Source organism: Danio aesculapii, chromosome 22, assembly GCF_903798145.1.
Source record: "Danio aesculapii chromosome 22, fDanAes4.1, whole genome shotgun sequence".
Classification (NCBI taxonomy): Eukaryota; Metazoa; Chordata; class Actinopteri; order Cypriniformes; family Danionidae; genus Danio; species Danio aesculapii.
The window spans coordinates 37,365,772-37,386,865 of NC_079456.1; the positions used below are offsets into that span (position 1 = coordinate 37,365,772).

Here is a 21,094-nt window from a genome sequence, read left to right on the forward strand (position 1 = left end):
ATCCACAAGTAATGGCTTATTAAAAATACAGAAGCGAGGGGAAATAATTGGACGATGGCACAAATGGGAAAGAACGTGATGAATGGTAAATTACAATAAGGAGACGGGAGCAAGGAGTTCGCTCGTGGAGAATTATTTAACTTGATCCACAGTTGCCTTCATTAAAGTGGAGATGGACATTCCCGTTATTGCCGAGGAGGAGAAGGAGTGATGGTGGACTCGGGCAATGAAAGGAGATGTGTAGAGATTTCCTGTCAAGCCATGATGAAGCTCATGGACGGTAATGAGGCTTTAGCAGGTGCGGTCTTCATTGCTGGAGAGGCCCTGCAGAAAGGACTATTTTTGAGTCATTTGGGTGGGGGGGGTGGACCAGAGCTCTGGGAAATCACCGACTGATGGATTGTTGGTGTCGCGCACAGCTGGATCTCCAATTTAAAGATGTCAGGTATAGGGGTTCACACTACACATCATAAGTTGGCTTGTCAACCAGAAGAATTTGACAGGGGAAAAGGTCTCTCTCATATATATATTTCCCCATTTTGACCACACGTTTTAAGGATGCAGACATGATCTGTTGAAGTTTAAACTGGGCATCACACCCGATTCACACAGGGCTTCAGCGGCAACGCTTAACAGAGGGCGTGACTGAAGTTGGGACTAACGCGATCGTCATAGCAGCGTCAGCCAATGAAACAAGTCCACAATCGGCTGCTGTCTAAGCTGGGGAATTTGCATAAAGCTATCTGATTGGCTGACGCTTCTGCTGGCACTTGAAGTTGAAAAATTCCCAACTTCTGCAGCGAGCAACGCCACTGAAGCAGTGCAAACGGACCCACAATTCGGTTTGGCAACGCTTGACGTCACCCATTCAAAGTGAGTAAGAAGCGTTGACCCTGACGCCCTGTGTGAATGGGACATCAGAATGAAGTAGAAAGGTGATTTAAGTGACTTTATAGTTGTTGACAGGCTTATCTGAGGATTTCTGAAACTGCTGATTTACTAGGATTTTCACACACAACCATCGGTAACACTTTACTGAAATATGATTGACATTTCATGCATGCTAATGAAAACTGTCATTAACGGCCGGTTTTCACTGAGTGGTACGCTACGGTATGGTTCGATACGCTTTGTACCATAACACTTTTTGGGTACCCTTCCTAAGAGCCCAGGGTGATGCAGCTATAGACGTTAGTTTTGAAGTGCTCTGTTCTTGTAACGTGTTTTATTTTAACATTAGTCTGACATCTGAATGAACACAGTGAATAAATGTCTTGTTTTGGTTATTAAATTCATTCATTCATTCATTTTCTTTTCGGCTTAGTCCCTTTATTAATCCGGGGTCGCCACAGCAGAATGAACCGCCAACTCATCCAGCATTTGTTTTACGCAGAGGATGCCCTTCCAGCCGCAACCCATCACTGGGAAACACATACACACATACACTACGGACAATTTAGCTTACCCAATTCACCTGTACGGCATGTCTTTGGACTGTAAGGGAAACCGGAACACCTGGAGGAAACCCACACGAACGCAGGGAGAACATGCAAACTCCACACAGAAACGCCAACTGACCCAGCCGAGGCTCGAACCAGCGACCTTCTTGCTGTGAGGCGACAGCACTACCTACTGCGCCACTGCGTTGCTCCTATAAAATACATCAAGTCATAATTTCAGAGAATTTGTAGAAGTTGGGATTCGAACTCAGGCCATTGGCAGCACAGTTACTGTGTGCACACGCATGGTCCACAAGTCTACATGACATAAGAGGGTTTTCCCCGACTCAGTCCAACGCAGATTCGCCAGGTCTCGAAATGCTTCTGAAATGATCAATGCTTCGAAACACTTTAGTCACGTGACCTGGGTTTTTTGAATTACCTTAGTCACATGACCTAGGTGTTTGGGATCATGCTTCAGTGCAGTGTTTCGAAACCCTTGCGCTTCGGGATCTCAACACTATGTTGAAACGTCAGTTTCAAATCAGCCATCCGTAAAGATCATTTAACTTGCCAATAATCGGCCCATCTTTGCTCCTAAAGGACTAGATCTTTTTAGCATGCTGCTTTTGTACCAAAACATAATTACAATCACATGTTGACATCACCTGTTTCACATCGCATCATTATTTAACTAATTTACCCGATTACTAGCCCCAAACTGCTCCGGTCCCATTTTGTTATGAAATGTGTTGCAGGTCTGACTGGCAGGAAAGGATGTATAATTTACAAATAAAATTAAGTTGACCAGACAAAACATGAAATATTTTTGGTTCATATTGTCTGCATTGAAAAATACATCAAGTAAGTAAAGTCAAAGTAAATTTGGAAATCACTACTTCCATTTTTCATTTCCGTTCTTCATACCGACCCAACTTTTTTTAATTTTGGGGTTGTTTTATGAACGTTTATGGTTACTGTTTTTTTTTATACATTGTTCAGAATATCTTGTTTTGTGTTCAACAGAAGAATGAAAATCTTAAAGGTTTGAAACCACATGAGGGTGAGTAAACAGTGAGTAAATTAAAATGTTGGGGTGAACTATCCCTTTAAGACATGACTGACTGTGTTTACGTGAAAATATGCCAAAACTTATAAGTTTCACATACTTTAGTGAGTCTTTTTAAGTGCACTCCCTAAGCCCAGAATAGTCTCTTTTTTAGTACCAATCCCAGCAGTCAGGCGATGTTACGTTATTTGACTAATTTGGAAATTACATCAGTAAGGCGACAACAAAGAAAGGAGCAGAATGCTGCATTATGTTTTCATAATCACTAGAAGCCAAAATCAAAACCTCAGGCTTAGTCATTAAATTATTTTGATGAGCGAGGAGGCATTGTTTTTTAGGGGCTCTATGCAACTTGCATACTTTGGACATGGGGAGAACCAGCACAGTAAATGTGTCAAATAACTAGACAGTAAAAGAAAACATGAATGGGGTTTGGCTTGAAAAGTCGTACCCTCCCCAGCAGACACACAACGTTATAAGACGTTTGATTTAGGTCGTGATATCAGGTGACTAAATTTCAATGTTTAACCGGCGTCTGAGGACAACGTTATTTTGATGTCCAATAATGACGCCAAATGACGTTGATTTTAGGTTGTGTTGGAAAGTAACCAAAATCCAACGTCATGCCAACATCTTAAACCATCGTCATATTGACATCAAATACTGACATTATTCAGGTATGGCAACCAAAATCCAACGTCTGATAGACGTAATAGTGGTAACGTCCACACAACATCAAACTGTAACATCATTAGACGTTGATATTTGATTGATTTTAGGTTGGACGTTGGACATTGACGTCAGCCTGACGTTGGGTTCTGACGTCAACCCGATTTTCATTTCCAAACAAAGTGCAACATCCCCATAATGTTGGGGTACAATGTCAATCTGACGTCATGTTGATGTCCTGTGCCTGCTGGGTTAAGCCTCAGCTTTATATGATTTTGAGAGTACTCCCTCAAAACCCTCATTCATTTTTGTTTACTTACCTTACATTTATTAACCTTGCCTACTAGGCAAAAGCATACGTTGGATCTCTTAGCAAACATCAGCTCCTCGATGTTTACTCTCACTCAAGTGTTTCTAAACCCTTAAAAATATCTCTCTTATGTTGAAAACAACACAAGATATTCTGAAGTATGTTGAGAAATACGGCCATTGACATTAATAGTAGGATCTAAACAATACTATGTTAGTCAGTGGCTGTTTTATCTTTTAGTTTCTTCCTTTTGTGTTTAACAGATGAAACACAAGGATATTGAGTAAATGATGACAGACTAATTATTATTTTTGTTATTATTATTATTATTTTCATTATTATTATTATTATTATTATTATTTTCATTATTATTATTATTATTATTATTATTATTTTTATTATTATTATTTTCATTATTATTATTATTATTATTATTATTATTATTATTATTATTATTATTATTATTATTTTCATTATTATTATTATTTTTATTATCATTATTATTATTATTTTCATTATTATTATTATTATTATTATTTTCATTATTATTATTAATATTATTAATATTATTATTAAATTCATTATTATTATTATTATTATTATTATTATTATTATTATCATCATTATTAATATTATTATTATTATTATTAAATTCATTATTATTATTAATATTATTATTATTATTATTTTCATTATTATTATTAATATTATTATTATTATTTTCATTATTATTATTATTATCATTATTATTATTATTATTTTCATTATTATTATTTTATTTTATTTTATTATTATTATTATTATTATTTTCATTATTATTATATATTTTTTTCATTATTATTATTATTTTCATTTTTTTTTCATTATTATTATTATTTTCATTATTATTATTATTATTATTATTATTATTATTATTATTATTATTATTATTATTATTTTGGTGTGAACTATCCTGTTAAATGTTAAATAGATACAAGAGACAAGGTCGTATCTACAGTTTTGTTTTCCAGTCACCGCATGTTAAAACCTTTGTCACAGAATGGTATTTATGTACAAACAGAGATGTTGACAAAAAAGTGTTTAGATTGTGTCAGCGTTTAAGATCAAGTGGGATTTTCTGTCAAACGGTTGCTTAAGCAGTGTTGAGTGAACGTGTTGAAAGTGGTAAATGGTTACTTCACATGGCTGGCTATTGTCACAATGTAATTAATATTCATGATGCGGTACGTGACTGGCACAGTAAATGTCGTGGCGGATAGTAAACATCTCGTGAAGAGATCGGGTGTGGAATAGAAGAAAAGTCACTGTAGAAAAAATATTTGATTAATGACTTGTAAAGGTCCTGTGAAGTGCTTAAAATGTGCAGTTTTATTTGATGTCTGACGTAATGTCAACATGAAGAGAGGGTGGGACATAGTGTAGCTCCTCCCCTTTTAAACACAAACAGCCAGTAGCGTTTTGTTTTATTACAGCTCTGCCAGTGAGAGTGGTTAAGCTGAAGCGCATCAAATGAAAAGCAAATGAGAACGTCTTGAAGGGGGCGGGGCATGTCAAATACTAGAGAGCATTTGATTGGTCAGAAGATTTGATGAGAAACTGAAGTATGAAGTGATGTGAATGTTGATCCATTTAGGCCGAAGTGACAAACCACAAGCTTTACATGTTTATATCGGGTTTTATATCTTATAAACGCAAATGTTATCACTGTTTTGGAGCACACTAGCTTATAGATATCCTTAAAACTAACAATACAGATACTAACATATAAAAAATGTTACTAATCTAATTTCATAACTGACAGAAATTCAGAGTATTATTGAGTTGTAAAGAGGAAAACTTGTTTGACTAATCAATAACTTAATTAATGACCATGGAATAAATGGGATAATCCAAATCTGACATGTTATAACTTGTAATATTGGTCAAATATTGCACTTTAAAGAGATAAACTAGATTTGACTTGTCAATAACTAAACAAATGACCATGGAATAAGTGGGATAATTAAATCTAACATGTTATAACTGTCAAAATATCAGTCAAATATTGTACTGTAAAGAGAAAAACTAGTTTTGACATGACTTTAACTTGATAAATGACCATGGAATAAGTAGGATCGTCAAATCTAACATGTTAGAACTGACAGAAAGTTAGAGTATTATTGAGCTGTAAAGAGGAAAACTTGACTTATCAATAACTTAATGAATGATCATGGAATAAATGGGACATGTTATAACTCGTAATATCGGTCCAATATACTGCTGTAAAAAGAAAAAAATAGTTTTGACTTGTCAATAACTAAACAAATGGTCATGGAATAAGTGGGATAGTTAAATCTAACATGCTATAACTGTCAAAATATCAGTCAAATATTGTGCTGTAAAGAGAAAAACTAGTTTTGACTTGTCTTAGCGAATGACCATGAAATAAGTGGGATAATCAAAATGTAACATGTTATAACTCGTAATATTTACCTAAAAGTTGATTATTTATCATCATTTATCATTATTTTATCATCATGTTAGAAATGAAATACATGCTATAACTCATAATATTGGCCAAATATTGTGCTGTAAAGAGAAAAGCTAGTTTTGACTTGTCTATAACTTAGCGAATGGTCATGAAATAAGTGGGATAATCAAGATGTAAGCTGTTATAACTCGTAATATTGGCCAAAAAGTTGATTATTTATCATTATTTATTATCATTTTAGAAATGAACTACATGCTATAACGCAATATTGGCCAAATATTGTACTGTAAAGAGAAAAACTAGTTTTGACTTGTCAATAACTAAACAAATGGACCTGGAACAAGTGGGATAATCAAATCTAACATGCTATAACTCGTAATATTGGCCAAATATTGTGCTGTAAAGAGAAAAAAAAATAGTTTTAACTTATAACCTAACAAACGACCATGGAATAAGTGGGATAATCAAGATGTAACCTGTTATAACTCGTAATATTGGCCAAAAAGTTGATTATTTATCATTATTTTACATTATTTTATCATCATTTCAGAAATGAAATACATGCTATAACTCGTAATATTGGCCAAATATTGTACTGTAAAGAGAAAAACTAGTTCTGACTTGTCTATAACTTAACAAACGACCATGGAATAAGTGGGATAATCAAAATCTAACCTGTTAAAACTCGTAATATTGGCCAAAAAGTTGATTATTATTATTATTTATTATTATTTTATCATCATTTTAGAAATGAAATAAATGCTATAACTCGTAATATTGGTCAAATATTGTACTGTAAAGAGAAAAACTAGTTTTGACTTGTCTAAAACTTAGCGAATGGTCATAGAATAAGTGGGATTAATAAATCTAACATGCTATGACTCGTAAAATTGGCCAAATATTGTGCTGTAAAAATAAAAAAAAATAGTTTTAACTTGTAACTTAACAAATGACCATGGAATAAGTGGGATAATCAAGATGTAACCTGTTATAACTCGTAATATTGGCCAAAAAGTTGATTATTTATCATTATTTATCATTATTTTATCATCATTTTCATGCTTACTTTACATGAGACCAGTATTCATTGCTTCATTATAAGATTTTTCTTATGCAATTTTAAATTTTACACATTTTTCACCACCTCAGTCACGTTCATATACTATACTCATTTATATCCACTTTTTCTCCCTCAGAAAAGACTTCACTATTGTGAATGCATGAGGGTCTCGTTTCAGTCATGATTCAATTTTAATCAAGCTGCAAACAAACAATATTGGCAAACAACCCCCGAAATTCTCCAAGGTAACCAATTACTCGTGCAACAAGCCTTGTGTACAGATAAACTTTGCCGGAGCCCACAATATTACCATATTCCTCCTCAGGTCTATTAATGTCAGTCACAGATTATCCAGGTGAACGATAAGGAGAGTAAAATGTTGATTCACTTCCCTCTCTGGTTGAGAGGACCAACCTTGTAAGTACAGCAGTCATTGCTGGACTGAGATGAATTCCATAAGAAGCTGTCCATCAAAAACTGCTCTTGCCTGAGGGATTTCACTCAATTTTTTAAAGCTTCCTCTGTGTAGATTGGAGGTCACATCTAAATCATTTACTGGGAACTTTGCTTTGAAATAATTCGCCTTTGTCTCTTGTATAAATTACAGCAGATTTTAGAAAATGGGGAAAGTGGAACAAGAAAATCTTGATTTTAACAGCTACTTAGTTCTTATATGTTGGTTTCATTTGGCAAATGAAATGGTATGGCATTGTTTTGAACAAAATCTGTGTGAACACTTCATTTCAGGAGTTTGAAATGGGTCACCAATGCTAAATGTCTGGAAAACTGTGGTAAACATCTCTGAACTAACTTGCAATGACATAGGTGGCTATGGCTCTGAGGCTCTTCTTTTACTTCTAAATCTTCTCTGGACAATTTACACTATTAAAGAGCTCCTATTATGCATTATAAAAGGTCATACATTGGATTTCAATGTTTTATTTTCTTATATGCATCTATTTTTACCTAATTATCCCAACGACTCCCATATGATTTGTCCAGCGATTAGATTTTTCCAAAACTTTAATCTGTGGTGACTGGTCTGATGATCCAGTCTGTTGTGGAAAGAAATGCCTACCATGGGTAAACCCTACCTGCCCACATTTGTCTCCGAAAATCCATGAGATCGGGGGAGGGGGGCGGATCTGATACTATACCAAAGTTGGCGACATGGAGGTGTCACAAGTCTGTCTCAAAAAGCTGAAGACCGAGGGGTTTAAATTACAGAGTTTTAGGGGAGAAATAACAAAAGATGGGAGATGGGTCTGAAATACAGCGGACTACTAGGAAAAACAGGAGTGTAGGCAGGTATGAGTTAAAGACCGTCATAGTGCTATTCCTAACCATAACCCTAATTACAATAACACATTCAGTATCGACACAATGGCAAATTTTGCCTGCGCCACATTTGTGTAAGAACAGCTGATGGTGGCCAGGGCTGTGCGATTTGAGGAAAATATCTAATTGCGATTATTTAATTAATTTGTTTTTACAGATATAGCGATTTCGATTTGATTGGCGAGCTTTTGTAGTCGAGCTTTAGCTCAATAATCTGTATCGAAGCTTCTTACTGCTAAAATGCAGTGAGTGTCAGTTAAAAACGAACTTAAAAGATATTAATTATATTAGCAAACAGCTCTAAAATTGTACTTTGACGTTGCTTGCTACTAGGCTGAATGTCACTGGCAATACTTTTAGTTGACGTTTGGGCAAGGGTGTAGGTTTGCACTTGACATTGGTGGGGACGGGTGAATCAAACAACCCCTACCCCCACCCACCAAGAATAAATATTGTTTATATATATATAAACAGTAAACAGTTAACCAGAGAGATACAGTACAAACCGAGCAATTACAGGTCAAGTTGAGCTTTATTGTCATTCCATGTGTGGACATACAGAGGAATGAAATGTCGTGTCTTGCTGGACAACGGTGAATGAGATTTCAGAGGGGGTAAATTGAGTGGAGTTGAGGGCTTCCCAACCTGTGGGAAGAAGCTGTTGAGTAGCCACCTCTGTCGTGTTGAACCTTTCATTCTTATTGTATTCATTCTCATTTTTAGAGCTACTCACTGCATGGAAAGCCATTTTCAAAAAAACCCTAATAGAGGCTCTTTAAAGGTCCTTATGAAGTGCTTTGAAATGTGCATTTTTATTAGAAGTTTCAGGTTATCTCAACTGAAAACTGAAGAGAGGGCGGGACACGGTGTAGCTCCTCCCCTTTAAAAAACAGCCAATAGCGTTTCGTTTTTCTCACAGATCTGCCAGTGAGAGTGGTTGAGCTCAAGTGCATCAAATGAAAACCAAAAGAGAAGTCTCGAAGTGGGTGGGGCATGTCAGACACTAGAAAGCATTTGATTGGTCAGAAGATTTGATGAGAAACTATAAGGCGACGTGGTTCGAGCTGTAGTTCTGCCGAATGACAAAAGTTATCAGTGTGTTGGTAAAAAGTGTACATTTGTAGTCAAACCGTTCTTCTGCAATCTTATATCAAAATCGGAAATAAGGGCAGTATTAATAGCTTAAAATGTGGGAGAGCGTTAATATTATGTGATTGTATTGTATTGTAATATGGAGTAATTAAGTGTTGACGTTAAATGAAAAGTAATTCACAAATACTTGATAATGAGTTGATTTACGTACTGTAATTCTCAATGGTTACAACTAAAATGCTAAAAATCAAATGATAAAAACATATAATAATAAGTGTACCCAGCTTAAATGTACAAATAAAGTTACCCGAAAGAGAGAGAGAGAGGGAGAGAGAGACAAAGAGAGTAAGTAGGCCTCAAAGACAGCCTGATAGCAGTAGAGTCAGAGAAGATAGCCTCCAGAGCAGGAGAGGAGCAGAGAAGGAAAGTGCAGAGCAGGAAAAGACCCAGAGCAAAGTTTACCATATTTTGTCTCTTTCTTGACCATGTGACCAAAGCCCAAATACTGAGACATTCAACCTGACTAATCAACATGTGACCACATTGTAAAACCCCTAAAGTCCACATACCAGGCCCTGATCTAATCAGTACCTGCCTTTGGAGTCAGTATGGACCATCTTTAGTGAAAAAGACATTGTTTTGCCATATAAACAAATGCATATGATAATTTAGACTCTTACAGTAACAAAGCTTCAGATGTTTATATCAGTTTTATATCTTCTAAACATGAATTTTGTCACTGTTTTGGAGCTTATAGATATCCTAAAAGCAAACAGGACCTTTTTATTCACAGGTTTGGGAAGGTCAGATGTTCGTGAGTAAAACATAAATACCAGAGAGCTGATTTCTGGTAGAAACTGACTATGTAATTCCAAGTTTTTCCTTGTGACATAATATAAAGCTGCTGATTTTAAAACGATCTATAGTTATCAGAAAATCTTGGGAGTTCCACTGTAGCCCGTAGTGCATTACAAATCTCTCTCCATCCTCACACACTGTGGCATTAGGCAAATGAAGAGCTGAGAATTCTCCGGAGCCGAAATTTCCTGGTTTTAAGCGGTCACATGTTCCTTTGGATGTTGCCATCAGCTATTTTCTTTCCTAGCGAGCGCTCTATTTATCATGTGGAACGGTAATGCCAGTCAGATTATGCATCTATGGTTGCAAAGCCTTTGAAAGTGTGGTGATGGGACAGCAATGTGACAAAGCAGAACATGGCACAAACACCTACAGCGCTAAAATTAAATCACTGCTCCACCAAAACAAGACACAAGCGCTATGGGAAAACTCATGAAAACTCTATTATGCCACGTCTTGCTCATGGATACTCGGTAAATACTGGGGAGAAGTTGAGTGTGAAATGAACAGCTCCTTACCCGCAGGAAACAACGATCACAAATGACATCTTTTTAATATCACGATTGTTTCTTCTACATAGAAACAAGATTAAGCAGCAAGTCTCGTGGTTTTCAAATATTTCTACTCGCAGAAAAGATCCTTCACTCTCAATTATCTCCTAGACCTTAATAATATATACTAGCAGTTACTTATTAGGTGCTATAGTACTTATTTCACAGTTATTTCAAGATAATGATTCTTATTGGCCTATGGCCTTACTTCATGACAAGTTGCATTTGCCACAGTTATCAATCAAGTTTGGTGAAGGAGAAATCATGGTTTGGGGTTACATTCAGTATGGGGGTGTGCGAGAGATCTGCAGAGTGGATGATCAACATCAACAGCCTGAGGTATCAAGACATTTGTGCTGCCCATTACATTACAAACCACAGGAGAGGGCAAATTCTCCAGCAGGAGAGCGCTCCTTCTCATACTTCAGCCTCTACATCGAAGCTCCTGAAAGCAAAGAAGATCAAGGTGCTCCAGGATTGGCCAGCCCAGTCACCAGACTTGAACATTATTGAGTATGTCTGGGGTAAGATGAAGGAGGAGGCGTTGAAGATGAATCTAAAGAATCTTGATGAACTCTGAGAGTCCTGCAAGAAGGCTTTCTTTGCCATTCCAGATGACTTTATTAATCAGTGATTTGAGTCATTGCAGAGATGTATGGATGCAGTCCTCCAAGCTCATGATGGAGTCAGACACAATATTCATTCTGTTTCCACTGCAGCATGAGCACATATTCTATACTGGACATTATTGAAGGTTCAGTGACCAGACTTTAGTCTAAGCAGAGTCAGACCTTACTGTCCTAATCAAATCATTAAAAATCAAGGCATGATCATATTTTATTGTGGTCAAATAAGCAAAATCTAGAGGCCTTTAACTTTCATATAAGACACTTCTGATACCAAACAATCAACTAGAAGTCAAGGTATTATTTGTTGTTCCTAAAACTTGGATTAGCGTCAAGACTTGTCAGTGTACCTTAGTGTTTTTTTAAATGCATTACTTGTGCAATACCTAAGGAATAAGCACAAACTAATGAAAAAGTTATATATATATATAACTTTTGAATCATATCTCTTCAGAAAACTTGCTTTAAACTGGCTGCTTCATATAGATTTATTTGTATTTCTTTACAGACACTATAAATATCAGAGTTCTGCATGGAGGTTTACAATAGGGTGATTGAAATTCCTCAGACTGAAGGCAATGAGCTGCCAGTGCTTACTCTGCTTTTCCCAGAGCTTTTTTGTAGTATGCTTTTTCCAGAGATGAACAAAAGTCATATGGGTTTTAAATGATCCGATGTTTTGTAAAATAATAACAGGGTTGTATTTTTTGGAATGAACAAACTCACTGTCATGTTCAAGAAACCAGTCTGAGATGATTTACACTTTCTAACATGGTGTGTTATCCTGCTGGATGTAGCCATCAGAAGACATGGTCAGCAACAATACTCAAGTAGGCTGTGGTGTTGACACGATGCTCAGTTGGTACAAATGGGCCCAGGTACTTATTGGTAATAAGTGTGCCAAGAAAATATTTTCACCACCATGACACCACCACCAGCAGCAGCCTGAACTGTTGATTCAAGGAAGGATGGATCCATGCTTTCATGTTGTTGATGCCAAATTCTGACCCGACCATCCGAATGTGGCAGCAGAAATGGAGACTCATCAGACCAGGCAACGTTTCTCCAACCTTCTATTGTCCAGTTTTGGTGAGCCTGTGTGAATTGTAGCCTCAGTTTCCTGTTCTTAGGTGACAGGAGCGGCACCCAGTGTGGTCTTCTGCTGCTGTAGCCCATCCGCCTCAAGGTTGGACGTGTTGTGTGTTCAGAGATGCTCTTCTGCAGACCTCGGTTGTAACGAGTGCTTATTTGAGTTACTGTTGCCTTTCTATCAGCTGGAACCAGTCTGGCCATTCTCCTCTGACCTCTGGCATCAACAAGGCATTTGCCCCCACAGAACTGCCGCTCACTGGAGATTTCCTCTTTGTCAGACCATTCTCTGTAAACCCTAGAGATGGTTGTGCATGAAAATCCCAGTAGATCAGCAGTTTCTGAAACACTCAGGCCAGTCCGTCTAGCACCAACAACCATGCCACTTTCAAACTCACTTAAATCCCATTTCAGTGTATGTATATATATATTACAGCTTATTGCTTGTTTTCTTAGCTTTTTTTTCCACAATAAGTGTGTATCATGTCAATAGCAATAGGACTGTAAAAGAAACTAATAGCCAAATTTCCCTCAGGATAATGAACATGATTTTACTGGCAGCAATAAAAAGTTTTATTAACTGTTGATCAGTTTATATATCAATACCTTTAGTTAGTGGACAATAACTTGCACTAAATGACAGAAGATCAATTTATCGGAAGAGTCACGAGTCTCAGAGGGTTCATTGACTGCCAGTGTTTATGTGTTGTTATGAGTGTGTGAGAGGGAATGATGGAGAAACTGTACCTGTGACGCTGATCATTTAATCTCTCGGTAGCACTAATAGGATTAATTTAATCTAACACTCAAGTTGCCTTCGGCTGACAGCAGTTTATTACTCCAGTGGCTGCTCGAAACCTTTCACTGGCCATTTAGAAGAAGTCAAATGAATGAGGCAATCATGGTGTGTCATCATCATCATCATCATCATCATCATCATCTTCATCAGTGTATAAACATCCTTAAATTAAAACGTTTAGCTGAGAAGTATAATTAAGGAGATCTGATTTAGGTTTTCTTAGTCATTTATATACAACAATATAATTAATATGTATTATTGTAGTCGTTGTTGTATGTAAGCAGCTTTTTAAACATTAGTGTTTGATAATTAAATAATAATCATAATTACTATTTTCGCTGCTGTCAATATCATTCAGTGTTGCCAATTATTTTCAATGGAAAGTAGCTAAACTCTGCTTGAAAATTTGCTAGATATTGCTAAATGACGTCATGTGTAAGTTTGCATATTACTGAAGTCATCACATCAAAATGTACCACTGCTCTGGAGCTAGGCCCTCAGCTAAATTCTGAGCAGAGGGGAGCAATAAAGGGGAGCGATAGTGGGATATGTGAGCAATAAACAGAATCTTTTGAATCCGAGAACTGTGTGAATTCCCAGAACATTCTACATATTCTGAACATTCTCAAGTTCCCTGAACAGTCAGAGTCCGCTGAATTGTCTGAATCCCCTGAAACATCTTGATCTCTGGAACTGTCTGTGTCTCTTGAAATGTATGTGAAGCGTAAGAGCCTAACAAACTATCTTAATCCCTAAACCAATTTATGTCCCTGAACCATTAGAATGGCCAAAACTGTCTGAATTGCTTCAACAGTCTAAATCCCCTGAACAGTCCGATTCTCTGAACCATCTGAATCCCTAGAACTGAATAGCATCTGAATACTCAAAACTGTCTAAGCCCCCTGAACCGCCTGGCACCCCTGAACCATCTGAGTCTCCTGAACCATTGGAGTGACATGCACTGCTTAAATCCCCAAAACTGTCCGAGTCTCCTAACTGTCTGAATCCCCGGAACTGTCTGAATCATCTGAACTGTTTGTGTCCCGCTCTCCAAACCCCAGCCAGTCTTTCATTCAAGCCCCAGCAGGTATGTCCCTCAGGTTAACCTCAGCCATTCACATCTGACATAGTCTGGCACAGGAGTTCCATCTGGGCCTGTAGATCCCATGTCTCCACCTCCAGCTTCAAAGCTTCAGACTACGCTTCAGGCTTTCCACCTTTCGCCTCCACACAGCCTTGTCTCCACTGAGACCCGTTACCTCATCAGCTCCCTCCCGGGTTACCCCATCCTTCCGGTACTATCTTGGTCATTCAAACTACTCCCTCCACCTTAGGACCGCTCTCTCCTGGATGTGCCGCATCCCTTTGTTCCTCTGGCTCCATTGGGCTCCACCTTGGTTCCCCGTTGGTCAAGCTCCAGCACTGTCTTCTAGATCTCTAACTCTGCCAGTGGCACTCTGTTTTTTACCTTATAAGCTCCACCTCCGTTTCCTCCATCGTCGCCCCTTCACCGTAGCCCCATTCCTCAATCAACTCCACTGTGGTCTGCCTCGGTATCTGGTCTCGATTCACATTTGCATCCTTCTGCTGTCTGCCCCTGTCCTCCCTCTTTAGTTGTTGTGGCACAAAGTCATGCCTTTCTGGAGGGGGGTAGTAATTTCCATTTTACAGAGAGGTGAGATCATTTAAATGTATTTTATGTGCCAAGCAGTGCTGCATGCATATGTACTTTATCCAAATTGGAGACAGAAGTAAACAGAATCTCTCGAAAACGGGTTAATTAGACCGTTTTCACCTACAAGGACTTCATCAGGTCACTTCACTGGCACTTGCCTTCAAGACTTGCCTTCAAGTGCCTTCACACTGATTACTTTATCCAAATTTGATCAATCAGAAGGGGCCATGTTAGCTTTTTACCTGCCTCCCCAGTTGGTGCTATTATGCTATTGGCTAGACCAGCCCAAAGGTAAACCTAGAGTTGAAAATGTGGCAAGAGTAGAAACAAGCAAGGACAGTTTTAACAGCAAATAAGAATCTGAATATTCGCAAAGGGGTGGCACGGTGGCTCAGTGGTTAGCATTGTTGCCTCACAGCCAGAAGGTCACTGCTTCGAGTCCTGGGCGAGTTGGCCTTTCTGTGTGGAGTTTCCATGTTCTCCCCTTCTTCGCTTGAGTTACTCCGGGTGCTCTGGTTTCCCCTGCAGTCCAAAAATATGCAGTACAGTGAATTGGGTAAACAAAATTGACTGTAGTGTATGAGTATGTGTGTGAATGAGAGTGTATGAGTGTTTTCCCAGTACTTGGTTGCGACTGGAAGGGCATCTGCTGCATAAAACATGTGCCGGAATAGTTGGTAGTTCATTCCTGATAAATAAGGGACTAAGCTGAAGGAGAATGAATGAATATTCGCAAAGGTTCAGTCACTCATAGTGTTTCAAATCCAAGTGTTTACTGGTGAAAATTGTATAAATATATATTACTTATTGTAGTATGATTGTTACATAAATGTATATTTTTGGGCTTAAAATGGCAGTTCTTTAGAGAAATCTTAAATCGCAAGACATACTGCAACAACACTATTGCATGTTGTATATTTTTCCAGCATCGTTGAACCCCAATTCCCACTTTAATTAACCTCACGTTTGTATTTTGTAAGTCATTCACCTAAGCAATAAGTCCCTATGTTTCCTCAGTTCCCTCAATTGTGCGTCTATACTACGTCAATGCAAATGCTTGTGTGTGTGTTGATCTCTTTATGGATTACTTTTACATCCGCTATTAGAGACTGCATATTGTTTCTCTTTATCAGAATGTTTATTTTAAAGTTGTATGTTTTAAGAAAATGTGTGCAGTGTTTATAGATGCTAAATACTTACTTAATCAGCTTTTTTATAGACAGTTTGAATGTATATCCAACAGGACACCGCGCTCATCTCTGGTCTTGTCCTTGACTCAGTTCATTAAGATGTTTCTGTGCTGGGAAACAGCGAGCTGCGGCTCCAGAGGAAGATGTGGGATCAGAAACAAACTCAAGGCTAATTTGTCTCGCTCAAGGCCTCATGTTCAGCCAAAGACATTCATCAATAAATATTTAATATAAGCTGATGTTTGTGCTTTTAGATATATCGACGTACAGAGAAATCAACAAGACATGGACGATTAAATGACCACTTGTATTTAAATCCTTATTTATTTATTTTTTGTCAATTTTAAGATACAATTGTAATATAATACATCTGACAGTTTATTTTTGTATTTTTATCAGCATCAATTCTTCTTTTTTCATTAAAAAGTATATATTTTCAGCAGTGACAGCAGTGTCACTGGTTGCTTTTTTCATCTCATTATTATTTGCCTTCTTTTTTGTCTTATTGAACTGTTTGAGTCCCCTGAACTATTTAAGTCCCCAGAATTGTCTATGTCCCCTGAACTGTCAGTGTCCCCCGAACTGCCTGAGTCCCCCGAACTGCCTGAGTCCCCCGAACTGCCTGAGTCCCCCGAACTGCCTGAGTCCCCCGAACTGTCTGAGTCCCCTGAACTGCCTGAGTCCCCCAAACTGTCTGAGTCCCCTGAACGGTCCCCAGAAGTGTCGGAGTCCCCAGAAGTGTCTGAGTACCCCGAACTGCCTGAGTACCCCGAACTGTCTGAGTACCCCAAACTGTCTGAGTCCCCCGAACTGTCTGAGTCCCCCGAACTGTCTGAGTCCCCTGAACTGCCTGAGTCCCCCAAACTGCCTGAGTCCCCCAAACTGTCTGAGTCCCCTGAACGGTCCCCAGAAGTGTCGGAGTCCCCAGAAGTGTCTGAGTACCCCGAACTGCCTGAGTACCCCGAACTGTCTGAGTACCCCGAACTGTCTGAGTACCCCGAACTGTCTGAGTCCCCCGAACTGTCTGAGTCCCCCGAACTGTCTGAGTCCCCCGAACTGTCTGAGTCTCCCGAACTGTCGGAGTCTCCCGAACTGTCGGAGTCCCCAGAAGTGTCGGAGTTCCCTGAACAGTCTATGTCCCTTGAACCATCAGAGTCTCATGCACTGCCTTCATGTCCAGAACTGTCTGAGTGTGTACTCTCACTAGGCATAGTTGCCTTGAACCGTGCCAAAAGTGTGGTTGTCCCCCCTCCCTTCTCCCCCGACAGCCTGCACTCACACTGCATCTTTACCTACCGAACCTGAGCACGCTTTCATAATTAAGGGTGTGACTGTTCAGTTTAACAGCTCTCGCTCTGGAGTTGTCTTCGTTTTAGTCATTTGGGATGTGATGACACAATCAAAACATTTTGCAGAACAGATCCACCACCATCATCCAGGTGGATGCTGCACACTGGTGGTGGATGTGGAGATTATACCCTATGTGCAAAGCGCTTTGAGTGCCCAGAAAAGCGCTATATAAATGTAAGGAATTATTATTATTATTATTTTGATGGTCATAAATTATGATAAAAGTCATCTTGCTGCAGGTATTAGGAGGTTTGCTGAAGGTGCAGCTGTCGTGCAGCATAGGGTTTGCGTCTTTAACAAACTACAACAGTTTGCATTTATTGAAAAGTTAGAATGATTAATAAATCCATATGAAACAGTCCCTTAAAAGTGCCTGGGCCCAATTTGGAGCCTGGGCCCACTCATACTGTGAGTGCACCCTAAGTCCCCAGAACTGTCTGAGTCCCCAGAACTGTCGGAGTCCCCAGAACTGTCGGAGTCCCCAGAAGTGTCTGTGTCCCCTGAACTGTACGAGTCCCCAGAACTGTCGGAGTCCCCAGAACTGTCGGAGTCCCCAGAACTGACAGAGTCCCCAGAAGTGTCTGTGTCCCCTGAACTGTACGAGTCCCCAGAACTGTCGGAGTCCCCAGAAGTGTCCGAGTCCCCAGAACTGTCGGAGTCCCCAGAAGTGTCCGAGTCCCCTGAACTTTCAGTCTCATGCACAGCCTGAATGCCCAGAACTGTCTGATACTTCTAACTGTCTGAATCCCCAGGATTGTCTGAATCCTCTGAACTGTTTGTGATCAACTCACCAAACACCAGCCACTCGTTAAGCAAAGCCACAGCAAGCTTCTGTCCATCCAGATAATGAGAGTATATATATAATTAGTATTTAATGAAACAATTAACTTAACTAAAATTAACCTAGCTAAAATAACTAACTAACTACAATATTTTAATAAATATCTAATAAACTAATGCAGTATCATCATGGAATTATTTATCAGACTGACTAGTTTTGCAGTTAACTAGTAGTTTTCCCACAGTTGCCCTGTCACAGAAAGAGTGCATCTCATGTGCTGGCAAGTTTCCTGCATCAGTGTCAAGAAACAGGCACCTCTGCTGCAAAACTAATTAGGCACAGCAACACATGACGGCCTCTGTAAGGAAGATAAGCCCTTAATTAAGTGAACTTGGCCCAGCCACTAAATCATCTAAAAAAGCTGTTAAACAGAGCAGCTGCTCCGCCTTCAGTTGTTGCAGAGTTCGTTGTCTCAACTCCCTCCACTGATTTTGTGAACGCTAGCTTTTTCATGCAGGTTTATATTGTATTTGCATAATGAAATACTGCTGAATAACTTGCACTTCTGCTCTCAAATGGTAACAATCGCAATATTCACTGTTCAAAATAAAAATAAATCATCTTAAGCAGTACTTTTTAGTGTAATTGGAAAGTTCTGTTCATTCAGTAACCTTTTTTTTTTGCATGAGTTCATGAGCTATGTATATTTGCTAGAGATAGATAAATTGAAGCAATACACTTGCCAGGATGGTAATGAAGCTCTCAAGCTGCACCCTAGCAACAATTCAGAGCACCCTAGCAACTGATCATATAGACTGCCAATATATTAGATCCATATCTTTGCATAGCAGTGTCAAAGAGACATGGGGGTGGATTCATTTGACTCTGGGAAATGACCAGATAAAACCAGCTAAAACCAGCTTGACCAGACTAGCCAGGCTGGTTTTAGCTGGTCATTTCCCAGCCTGAACAGCTAAGATCAGGCTGGAAATGGCTGGAAACCAGCCTGGAAGTTACCAAAACCCCTCTAAAACCAGCCCCGTCAACCAGCTAAAACTAGCCAACCAGCCTAGGCTGGTTTAAGCTGGTTTTTTTAGTAGGGGATTAGCTAACAGATATAACAGGCTAAAATGTTTACAAGAACACTAAAACATTATGCCAATATGCTAATCACGTTAGCTTACATGCTAACATGATAATCATTATAACATCATGGCATGGCATCATGGTAACATCAGCTACATGATAGTCATGGTAACATCAAAATACCTATGCGATAATGATGTTAACATTGTGCTAGCTACCTACTAATGCTACCATCATGCTACTTACAAGCTAAACTTGTTAACATCATGATAGCTACATGTTAATCATGTTAACATCATGCTAGTTACATGTTAATCATGTTAGCATTATGCTAGCTACATGTTAATTATGGTTACATTAAGATACCTGTATGATACGATGTTAACATTGTCCTAGCTACATGTTAAAATCATGCAGCTATTAGCTAAACTTTTTAACATCATGCTAGCTACATGTTAATTGTGTTAACTTCATGCTAGTTATAAGCTAATCATTTTGTCATTATGTTAGCTACATGTTTAACATGGTAAGATCAGGATCATATAATAATGATGTTAACATTGTGCTAGCTACATGCTAAAATGCTACCATCATGCTAGCTACAAGGTAAACATGTTTACATGCTAGCTACATAACAAACATGGTAACATCAAAATAACCTGTATGATATTGGTGTCAACATTGTGCTAGCTACATGTTAACAATGATATCACCATGCAAGCTACGTGCTAAACATGTTAAGATCATGCTAGCTACATGCTAACATCATGCTTGTTACATGTTAATCATTTTAGTCTCAGGCTGGATGCATGCTAATTATGTTAGCATCATAATAATAACCTGGTTAGCTTGATGCAATCATTATGCTAATCGTAATAACTGTCCTAGGGCATGTTATGATTTGCATATGTTAACATGATTTGCATGTAGCTAGCATGATGTTAACATGTTTACCTTGTAGCTAGCATGATGGTAGCATTTCAGCATGTAGCTAACACAATGGTAACATCATTATCATACAGATATCCTGATCTCACCATGTTTAACATGTAACTAACATAATGCTAGCATGATAAGCATGTGACTAGCATGATGTTAACATGATTTGCATGTAGCTACTATGATGTTAACATGATTAGCATGTAGCTAGCATGATCTTAACATGTTTAGCTTGTAGCTTGCATAGTGATAGCATTGTTAACATGTATCTAGCACAATGTTAACACCAATATCATACAGGTTATTTTGATGTTACCATGTTTGTCATGTAGCTAGCATGGTGTTAACATGTTTACCTTGTAGCTAGCATGATGGTAGCATTTCAGCATGTAGCTAACACAATGGTAACATCATTATCATACAGATATCCTGATCTCACCATGTTTAACATGTAACTAACATAATGCTAGCATGATAAGCATGTGACTAGCATGATGTTAACATGATTTGCATATAGCTACTATGATGTTAACATGATTAGCATGTAGCTAGCATGATCTTAACATGTTTAGCTTGTAGCTTGCAGTGATAGCATTGTTAACATGTAGCTAGCACAATGTTGACACCATTATCATACAGGTTATTTTGATGTTACCATGTTTGTCATTTAGCTAGCATGGTGTTAACATGTTTAGCTTGTAGC

The 21,094-nt window shown here is 38.3% G+C and overlaps 1 protein-coding gene across 1 annotated transcript; it reads left to right on the forward strand.

Annotated features, from left to right (window-relative positions):
- The first annotated feature begins 210 nt into the window (after window positions 1–210).
- LOC130215787 (uncharacterized) lies at window positions 211–18,294 on the forward strand. Its single transcript, XM_056447628.1, has 3 exons — window positions 211–298; window positions 16,807–17,429; window positions 18,028–18,294. Exons 1-3 carry the CDS (start codon window positions 211–213, stop codon window positions 18,292–18,294), a joined length of 978 nt encoding a protein of 325 aa, XP_056303603.1.
- Window positions 18,295–21,094: the final 2,800 nt, after the last annotated feature.

Excerpts from the sequence above, each read along its gene's own strand:
- LOC130215787 (XM_056447628.1), top strand. The coding sequence starts at position 211 with ATGGTGGACTCGGGCAATGAAAGGAGATGTGTAGAGATTTCCTGTCAA. Across the intron at positions 299-16,806 it reads CGGTAATGAGGCTTTAGCAG|TGTCCCCCGAACTGCCTGAG; the intron begins GTGCGGTCTTCA and ends CTGAACTGTCAG. Across the intron at positions 17,430-18,027 it reads GTCCAGAACTGTCTGAGTGT|TCCCCAGAACTGTCGGAGTC; the intron begins GTACTCTCACTA and ends GAACTGTCTGAG.